The sequence below is a fragment of the Limulus polyphemus genome, unplaced genomic scaffold (genome assembly GCF_000517525.1).
Source record: "Limulus polyphemus unplaced genomic scaffold, Limulus_polyphemus-2.1.2 Scaffold1555, whole genome shotgun sequence".
Lineage (NCBI taxonomy): Eukaryota > Metazoa > Arthropoda > Merostomata > Xiphosura > Limulidae > Limulus > Limulus polyphemus.
In genome coordinates this window covers 232,630-243,515 of record NW_013667165.1, presented here as the reverse complement: position 1 = coordinate 243,515, position 10,886 = coordinate 232,630, and the positions used below count along the sequence as shown (strand labels likewise).

General features: G+C 36.2%; 1 protein-coding gene across 2 annotated transcripts in view; it reads left to right on the top strand.

The window, feature by feature from the left end:
* LOC106464075 (ubiquitin carboxyl-terminal hydrolase 46-like) overlaps nt 1-10,886 on the top strand; it is a 49,637-nt gene that overhangs the window by 17,881 nt on the left and 20,870 nt on the right. The window contains exon 5 of one of the 2 annotated variants that reach the window (XM_013924186.2): nt 9,749-9,897. In XM_013924186.2, the coding sequence (XP_013779640.1) occupies nt 9,749-9,897 (149 nt within the window). Of the gene's footprint in view, nt 1-9,745; nt 9,898-10,886 lie in introns of both variants that reach the window. The other variant, XM_013924185.2, reaches the window with a different exon arrangement.

The window sequence follows — 10,886 nt, the reverse complement described above, 5'->3', positions numbered from 1 at the left end:
TGTCCTTCTTGAGGAAGGGAGCCCAAAACTTTACACAGTACTCTAAATGAGGCCTTACAAGTGATATATACAATGAAACAATAATATCCCTTGTCTTGAATTCAGTGTTTCTATAGATGCTACCTAAAATCCTATTAGCCATATTGCTAGCTACAATACACTATTTAGATGACTTAAGTGATTTTTCAGTCACAACACCAATATATTTTTCTTAACAACAGTATTTAATGTATTTACATTTAAATTGTAACAATAATTTGAATTGTGAAAACCCTACATGCATCACCTTACATTTTGGATAGTTAAACATCTGCCACGTATTGGCCCAATGCATCAAATGATCTAAATCTCCCTGTAAGTCTGCAGTATCTTTGATATAGTTAGCCATCTCAAAAATCTTAATGTCATCTACAAACTTCAAAAGTTTGTTAGTCATTCCAGAGTCATTATCATTAATATAGACCGTAAACAGCAGAGGACCCAGCACAGAGCCCTGAGGCACACCACTTGTAATTGTGATCTAGTTAGATCTAACTCCATTTATTACCACTCTCTGCTTACTACTCTCTGGCTAATTTTCTGTTCAATTTAATAACATTCCTCCCACACCCACATATTTAAATTTGTAACAAGTCTTTTGTGAGGCACCTTATCAAATGCCTTCTGAAAATCAAGGTAAACCAAATCCACAGTATTTCCTTCATCAACTCTTGCAGTAACATGCTCAAAGAATGTCAGAAGACTTGTTAAACAAGACTTTCCCTCAGTGAAGCCATGCTAGCTGTTTGATAGTATATCAAATTGCTTTAAGTGACTCTGCAATGCATCTTTAGTCACACTCTCCAAAACCTTTCGAACTACTGATGTAAGACTAACTGGGCTATTATTGCTTTGACAATGTTTATCACCTCCTTTAAATATTTAACTAACATTAGCCAACTTCCAATCTTCTAATACTCTTCCACTACACAATGACCTACAAAAAATATTAGCTAGTGGTTCTCAAATATAAACTTTAAGTTCCATTAAAATTCTAGGATAAAAGTTGTCTGGTCCAGTGGATTTATGAATTTCCAAAACATACTTACCCTCTGCTGACACTTTAGCTATTTCTCAATGTTGTCTTTGCCTATCTAAGCATTGGTCTCGAATACTCCAGTTATTTATACCCCACTTAAATGCCTTTGGCAATATCTAATATGCAAATTCCTCTACCTGCGTCAATGCACCCTCTTTCCTGACATTGTATATAAACACCTCACTCAGATAATGTAATCACTTTTTCTCGACAAAGTGTTGGTCATGGTTTTGTCTGACGAAGTGCTGTAGTTTGTTCTGTTATGGATTGCGATTTACGTGTCGCCTTGTGGATTTCCACATAATTATAATTTCCTTAAAAAAATGGACGTGATGTTTGCGGGTATGAATTCCCGTATTACAGTTATCAGCACGGCGGTTTATCCGACCTCCCCTATTTCTCCTTTGTTATCTAGTTTCTCTCTACGGTCGGGGAGGTCACTCTCAGTTGAGGCTGTCCATGTTTTGATCCATTGGGAGATGGAAACATATATTCGGTCTGGGGGTGTATTCTACTAGGGCCTCTAAAGTTGCCTTGTTTGTTGATCCTAGTTATTCTGGGGAGAATTTGGACTTGGTTTTTCTGATGCTCCTTTTTACTAAGTCCAATTTCGATTAACCACTTCCTACTCCTTTTCTTCAATAAGTCATTTGGGTTATGAGCTTTTGGGGCTTTCCTCTGTGACCTTCAAGTATACTCCTACCTTGATAGTGGAACAGTCAGGGGGGGGGGGGCTATTTAGTTTTTCCTTCTTCACCTGATAATCCTAGTTCATGCTGAAAGATTTACTGCTGCTTTATTGTGTGTGACGGGATAGATATACCTTATACTCTAACTTGTCTGTTTGCATGCTTTGGCTTTCCACTTCCAGGGGGACGTATTTTTTCAATTCTACAAATTTAAATTTTGATATATGGGGTTCCAGTTTGGTTCATTTGATCACTTGAACCAATCACATTTTTTGTATTTGTTTCTCAGTGATGTTTCTTTCCCCATAAATTGTTGACAGACCATCAATGGTCCCCACATTAATTTGCAGACAAATGGGGCCTCATACTGACTTTTATCTTGATCAAATTGCCTGCTTCTGTAAAGATACCTTGGTGAAAGGACTTTGTCTACCTGATGTAGCCTCTGGGTGTTACATGTGGCTTACTTATATCGTCACTTTCATGTTCACGAGTGTCCCAGAGGCATTTGTATTGCAAATTGCCATCACCCATTTGATTTTTTGTTGTTGTTGAACTCTCGACCTTCTTTAGCTCTAGCAGTTGAATAGACTCAGACCTTAGTTTAAGGGCCACTCCATTTGGGCCAACTGATGCCACTGCTATCGTTATGAACCTAAGTGTGTGGGGGGGGACAGTAAGAGTGAGGTTACAACTAATGATAGACACGTGGTATTCCTTCACTGCAGATCCATGGGCACTTCGGGTTCTGGTATCGAGGTTAGTCTTTCCTTTAATTCTTCACCTCCATTATCCTCTCACCCTGTGGTATTTCCACCTCCACCTGATCAGTGGGGTGTGAATTTTCATTTCATGACTATCAGAATTACTGATCATGGGGGGTGGTAGTGACAGTTGATCCCATTCTTCTGGGATTTTATTCCTGTTTCTTTGCTGTGCCTGAGATGAAGGGAATTCATGGATGATCATCGTTCTTTCTCATCTCAGTCCATTCTTTGTTTCTTTCCAGTCCACAATGGAGTCCTTTCTCACCCTACATTGGCATTCTTCATCAGGTCCATAGATGCCCAAGTTTGTGGTTGATGAGGCATTTCTCCACATTCTCATAGTGAATTCATCTTGCTTTTAGCTATTTTTTGTATATACAGGGATCAGATTCTGCAGTTCAAGGATCTAGTCTTTTGTCTAGCATATGTCTTCTGCTGGGTTGTTAAAGTTTTCACCATGTTTTATGCCTGGCTCAGCCACTTTTCATCTAGCTCCAGGCTATGGCATGAGCAGTCAGGCTCTTACTTACAGGGAAGGTTCTATCTCTGGGGAAGCCTTCAAATCTCTTGCATTTTTTTGGGATGAGGAAACATGCTATCCCTTCAGTGGTCCCATTGCAAAAAATTGACTGGAACTTCAATACACTGGATTTTCCAGTCTCTTTCTTCAGGAACAACATCTTAGTTCTTGGGTGGTGTTTGGTTTGGATCACCTCTGTCATTAGCATGTGTATGTATATGTGTGTGTGTGTATATGTGTGTATGTGTATGTATATATATGGGTGTATAAATGTGTGTATGTATGTGTATAAATGTATACTGACTCTCTGTCCATAGTTTCTCTTCACAGATACTCTTCACTTGGGGGATGTGGTGTGTATCTTCAAGGTCAGGAATTCTAGGATATATGAATGGAGGACACATCTTCATTTCATCAATTCCAGTGGTTTCTTAAATTTGGTTCTTTCTCTATGGGGCCTATTCCAATCATGTCAGCCTCCTGGCTTGCCATTTTCCTGGGGTGATGGATTTCATAGTAGATTGTTAGTCTCAGTCCTCACTTTCCCCTGAACAAATGGATTCTTTGTTGTGTGGTTTTCTGATTACTTTGTTCTCATTTTGGGTCTCCTTTGTTAGCTTTTTTTACTTATTGCTACTAAAGTACAAGCTTTGGAGTCTCCACTACCTCATCCTCAGGCTCTGGTGGTAGATGCAATTGGTTCTGCTTGGATGAGATTGCACATCTGTGACTTTCCCTCACTTCTTCTGTTCCTCAGAGTTCTGGCTATATTTTGATCCTCTACTTACAAGATGTTGCTAGCCTAATTTGGTCGGCCTAGCCACAATATTCTAGAATTCCTAACCTTGAAGATTTCCACAGTTTATTCATGTGGGTCCATCTCTGCATTTTCCTCTTTATCTTTCTTGAGGCATCCTCAACCCAACATTCTACACCAAGACTCTTTCTAGCTCATTGGGGTTTAACATCTACTGTTGCCTTGTACCCACTTTACCGAATGTGTTCATCATATCACCATTGCTATCCAGCCTTCTTCCCAAATGGCCTTTTCCATTACTTCATTGAAATATTAAGGTGGTGCTACATGCCTTGTCCCGACAACCTTTCAAGCCTTTAGCCTCATGTACCATGTATCATCTCTCCCTGAATGGGTATGTTGTTGTTGCTGACATACTGATGTCATCAGCTGGAGTTGTTAACATGTTTGTAGGACTCTTTATCTCTCCCTTTAGATCCTTCTGTATCTTAATAGACCCTTTCTTTCTAAGTCTCTGGCCACCAGGGAAGGGGATACATCCCTCTCCACAATTCTTTTGCCAACTATTTCTTACCTATACAATTGATCATACACTGATCATATGATTTGTCCAGTCAGGCCAAGAGGTGTTATGTGGCTCACTTTAACTCCTTTCATGGTGATAGTTCTCATCTCTGTATTCTTTGGGATACTTTGGTTTCCAAAGGTTTATCCCCACTTCCTTGGAGGTGGTTTTGCACATGTCCAGGTTGCATATTCTGAATTTTACAGGTGAGGAACCTTCTGAGAGTTACATCTCATCAGCTTCAGCACATTTGTTTTTCACTGCCCGTTTCTTTGATTCACTGGAGGATATTTTACGGGCCTGTATGTGGATTTCTAATGCTTTTTTCTCCCATTCTTTATATGATCTGGCAATTTTTCTTCTGGGGGTTTTCCACTACCCCCATGGCCATTTTAACAACATCTACTACGTTATACGGAGGAGGGAGTAATTTTATCTTGTCTTTTTTTTCCAGGGTCCATTACATCTTGCTCTCACAGGATCCCACTTTCTGTTATTTTATCAGTCCAATTCTGCACTAGCAACCCATTTGACTGTACTTAATTCTGGTTGCAACAGGCTCTGTAGATATGAGGTGCTCCATAAGACCATTTAGGCACATTACTGGATGGTATTACCATATTATCATGGACTGTTATGAGTAAAGCTAAAGGGGATTCTACCTGTCCCTGCAGATCATCAGATTGAATAAATCAGGGTCGATTTGCTTTTAAAAATTTAGGGAACTTGGTTCACCTATTGCACTGTTCCTCCAGATTCCCCAAAACATGCCCCCCCCCCCCAGATTCTACTAGTGGAGCTAGGGAGTCCTTACCATACCCAGTTTCCAGTCACTGGGGTGGTGGACAGAGGGTTTTTTCCTCAAGAGTGTTTGAGTGTTTTCCTCCACTCTTGGAGAAGAGGACGAAGCTGGGGTCCTCCTACCTGGGTCCCTGGATGTATTTCCCAGATGTCGGTAGGAGTGGTGCTGGCCTAAGTAATACTGGTTCAGATTTTATCCTACGTTATCTGGTTGGGGTGTTCTTGGCTCTTCTTATGAACAGTGTTAGGCTGTATATTGTTCAGTGATGGAGGTCCACTATCTCCTCATAATTCTGAGCACAAAGTGGCCCCAACATAAGTCCTTGATTGAACACAGTGTTCCATATCCTCTTCATAATTCCTGGGGCAAGTGGAATGCTCCTTGTCTACTTGGTTGGAGAGTGAGGATGAATGTTCATAATTACAGACTGGATTAGTTCTGTTCCTTTGGTTGAGTAAGACATATATGATCCTGTCATTCTGAGCATGGGGTGGTGCCTTTCAGACTTCTTCAGGTGGAAGAGAAAGTTTGTTCACTTCAATGTTGCTTACTTTATCATCATAATTCCAGTGGTTCAGAACACATCAGTCTATGGCTACAGGTTGGGATCCAATCCAAAGTATATCTATATATCACATTGTGATCCAATTGCTGTAGCCACCAACGTGGGATGTAGGGACCATGACCACTTAATTCCAACCCCGAGTTGTAGAACCTCGGTTATTTGGTTGGGGCTGGCCTATAATAATTACTCGTGTACTATTCCACCCTTGATGCCAATATGAAGTTCTGGGTGAAGAGCATACCTGTTCTGGATGTAGTGCAGTTTCCTCACTTGTGAACCACTTTTATCTTGGTACACCTCTGTTCTATACAGATGTTTTTTGTATGGGCAATGCTTTCACTGGCCCCCCCACCTTTTCAATGTGGGATTCTAACTAAAGTATTAGTGGAGGGTAAGTATGTTTTGGAAGTTAACATTTTCCTAAATTGAAAATGTATTTCCAATAATACTTACCTCTGTTGACACTCTCTTGCCCTTCCTCCTCACTAAGAGCTGGTGTTAGTGATTTGGATGGTGTAACTCTCAAAAAAGTGATTACATTATCTGAGTGAGGTGCTTATATACAGTGTCAAGATAGAGGGTATATTGATGCAGGTGGAGGAATTTGCAAATTAGATATTGCCAAGGGCATTTAAGTGGGGTATAAAAGACTGGAGCAAGTGAGACTAATGCTTAGATAGGGAAAGCCAATGTTGAGGAATAGCTAAAGTGTCAGCAGAGGTAAGTATTATTAGAAATACATTTACATTTTAGGAAATTATAAACTTTTAGGTTCCCCAACTTTTCTCTTACAATTTCAGAACTTAAAATTATATCTTTTACATCAATATTTTCCCCATACATTAAGTGCTGTGGTTGAAGCAAAATACTTGTATCTTCCTTCGTAAAAATATAATTTGATAAGTTTACCATTTCATAATCTTCTTGGATCAGCTCTCCCACTATCATTTTTAAGAGACCCCAATCCCCATCCTAACATTTTGGTTACTCATCGTATACCTAAAGAATTCCTTATTGTTTAACTTTCTTGGCCAACCCTCTTTCACATACAGTTTTTGCCTTTTTAACCACCTCTCTTGATTTCCTATAGTCCTCCAAGTCTTAAATTTATTATGTGTATTCCTAATATGACCTCTTAAGCCTTTACTAAACCATACTGGCTTATTCTGCTCTGTTGCCCTTTTTTTATTGTAGGAAATATGTATATTCTGTATGCATATCAATTTTTCCCTAAATGCTTCCCACATCCGTTCAAGATACTTTCCCAACTCTTTTGTCCAATCTACAGAAACCAGATCATTTCTCATTCCATTAAAATTGGCTTTCTTGAAATTTGGAATCAGGGTACTATTCTTCAATTCTTCATGTAGTAAAATCCCACACCTAATAGTGCAATGGTTGCTTATACTTAAATGCTCACCAACCACAACTCAGTCTATCATATTCACATCGGATGCTAATATTAAATCTAATATAGCTTCCTCTCTTGTAGGTTCCATCACCAGTTGGTGTATAAAAGTATCCTGAACAATTTCCAAAAACTTATCCCCCTCACTGAAATTAAAATCTCCCATAATAATATCATCTTTATCAGCTACCATTCTGATTTCATTAACTTCCACATTCTGACCTAGTGGTCCATAACAAATCTTATAACAAAGACTTTTCCCTTTATATCCACTAACACTAACCCAAACTTTGGAGTACTTTGATATGGGTTTTTACATTCTAAATTCAATGATAAATTGTTTGTACAGCCTTTTTTCAATAAATGATATAATAAATGAGTCAAATTTAAAATTTCTGATATTTCATCATATTTCCCGATTTTCCCTGGTTTATGGAAATACAAAATGCTTGGTCACAAAAGGGTTAATGAAGTGAAAATCTCCTACTATTCATTACATGTTATTTGGTACAGCTTCAGTTACATTATGAACTAGAAAAAATGTTGGCATAGCCTACTGATGTGCTCAATCATTTAAATAAAACTTAATTTTAACAGCTCTGAGAGAAATATAACAGAATATGGGTGCCTGTGTTCAAAAAAGAGTATTTCATTTAGATTGTTTTTCTATTTAAGGTATTTGGTAATGTTCATAGAGACCAATCATTTCCCATATATTTAACGTGTAGAAATTTTCATTTTTATAAAGGGGGCATTTTTGATAGATCTGAAGGAAGTAAATGTTGCCTTTAAATAAAATATATTTGCATAACACCTGGAGTATCATGTTTAAACAAAACACATCTAGGCCTTTAAGTCAAATGCCAATAATAGCCCACAGAATGTTGGAATTGTGCCAAATGTGCCAGGAGATTCCAGAAAATGCCTGAGACATGCAAGCTTTTGTCCAAGGGACCAGCTTCTTTCAGCTAATCAGTGTCCATAAGGGTTCACAGAAATCACAAATAATATCAAATCTAATCACATTATTCCAAATCTGTCCAACATATATGGATAAGTAATGAAATCTACATCATTAAGGAAATTGTGGAAACTTTCAATAAACATTAAACTGAATTTTACTCTATTTTATTACATAATAGACTGTTAATTTTGATTCAGATTAACTTACCAGAGCATATTCTTGACAGTTCAGCCTCCATATACCACATATCCTTCTTGAATATTTATATCATTATATATATATTCAGTAGCTACATTTCTCTCCTGCCAGAGCATGTGCAATGATGATGAAATGGTAGCCTCAAAAGTAAAGATAACCATACATTTTGCCACGAATATGGTGAATAAAAAACTTGTATATATCATTAATGAAAGGAAGCTGTATCTGTTAGTTTTCTAGCAATTCTTTTTAGTTTTACGCTATTATATCATATATTGCAATTGATATCATTGCAGCAACACAACCTCACTTCAACACACATTTGTTTACTTCAGATAATACCATCACCTCCCCAGTACTCTTCCAGAGTTGTATATCTATTAGATTAGCTGTGAAAGAAAATTTAATCCAGCACTAAAATTTGTTGTTGGTTGATCTATTTACAATATTCTTAGGTGTATTGTTATAATAAGATTCCTTGATATGACTGACCACTGTCCTTATCAAGCAGTTATACCTTTGCAATATTTACTACATTGTAATAATCTGGCAACAAAAATTCTTTCATATTAAACTTAATAAATAGTGTTATTTTTGTTTTTATTCTGTGGCCTGAAAATGTTAAATTGTTTGATTAGTTGTCTTTGATTTTTGTGGTTTATCTATTTCTCTATGATCTTGACAAATATTTTTTGCTTGCATTTATAAATTATCAACATTTTTTTTCATCATACCATTCTGCTCATGATCAGTCTTATGCTAGTTTATTATATCATTTATAGAAACATTATGTTGCATAATGGGTGTTATTTGTAGTTTGTGCTATTAAATAGTGCACTGCACACATGACTGATTTTCATGACATTGCTATAAAACTTTTCTCATATGTGTAAAATTCTGCATTAAATACCAGGATATTATAGAGTGATGCTTTATAGCCACAACTTTTACACGTCTTATCCCTGGTTCAGTTTGTTGTTTTACTTAGTGTGCACAACAAATGCCTTAGAAATCAGTATTAAATGCATTAGTGAATTAAGACTTTATATCAACTCTTATGTTAAAGAAGTTTTGTGAGTAATTAAATGTCAATTTTCTTATAGATTTAATTCATGAGGTAGCTTGAATTATTCAGTGATGCATCTTGTTCATTATGCTTCTTGAACAACTTTTGGAACTAAATTTCTGTTCTACTGGAAAATTGATTTTGTCAAAAAATCATAAAAACAAAACTTCTTTGCAGCAGTATTTATATACAATGTCAGTATTATCATCGATAGTGAGTGTTTAATACAAGAAATGAATAAGAGTTAAATACTACATTTATGTTATATTTTGTGTTTGGGTAGTTTTATTAGTTTATGCAGAGAAAGTTATGGAGATATTGAATATTACTAAATCTTATTGCCTGATGAAGAACTTTATTGTTTAGCAGAGAAGCAGCAAGGGACTACCAAGGGTAAGAACAACAGCTCAACTCAAGTAAATGGAGAACAACAAATATCCAAATCAGAACCAACCTGGGTTCATGATATTTTCCAGGGAACGTTAACTAATGAAACTAGGTGTCTGAATTGTGAAACAGTAAGTATTGCTGCTATTTTTTACATTTTGTTTACTCATTAACCATTCAGGATGTTTTACTTCACAGAACAGTAGAATTTGAAAGTAAAGAAAATGTACATCAACAGTGGTATTTAGCACACAACATATGTAAAACATCAAAGTTATTGAAAATTCTGGGGGCTTGCTTAGGTTATGCAACAAGTTTTTTTAATGGAAAATTGTTCATGAATAAACTTTTTTTTTTATAAAGTTTTGTTACTAATTTCAGTTCATTATGAAAAATATTCCTTCAGAAACTGGGGAAACTTCAGAATAATCTGATAAAACTAATATGAATATTATACTTTAAAAATATAAGAAACAAGTATAATTATCTTGCCTTTTTAAGAGGCCATTCTGAAGTGATAAAAAAAATGTATACAAGGAATACATTTTAGTATTTAACCCTATCACCACAGGCATCCATTACTGCGCATGTTATGAGGTTTAGTGACTTACATTCAAAATTTAATTAAACAACTTTTTGTTTATGTTATACCGATTAGTATAGCATAAATCCGTATCTAATAATCCATATTTTAATAACATATAAGTTTTAAGTTCTTAATTTTATAAGGCAATATTAAACAAAATCCCGAATTTCCCCTAGTGTGAAAAATGCGACATATTTTCTCTGTTAGTACAAACTTCGTTCCCTCGGGAAAGATAACAACTAGCTTGGATGAACTTATAACAGGTCTTTTCACATGTTTGGAAAGCCAGAAAAATTGTGATAGTTCTGGAAAATTGTATGTTTTTTGTATGTTATTATTCTGTGTTCTTTGGTGCATTATTTAATTAAATAGAAAATTAGTGCATTACTGCTATTAGTATAAAAAAAAGGTAGGGTTAAGTGTCGTTGACAGTCGATAGCAAAAAAAGAAAGACACAGTTAAGTACTTTATTTCTTGTCCTTCATGTGTACTCTTTATTTATTATTATAAAAGTAACTAAAATGTAAAAATAGG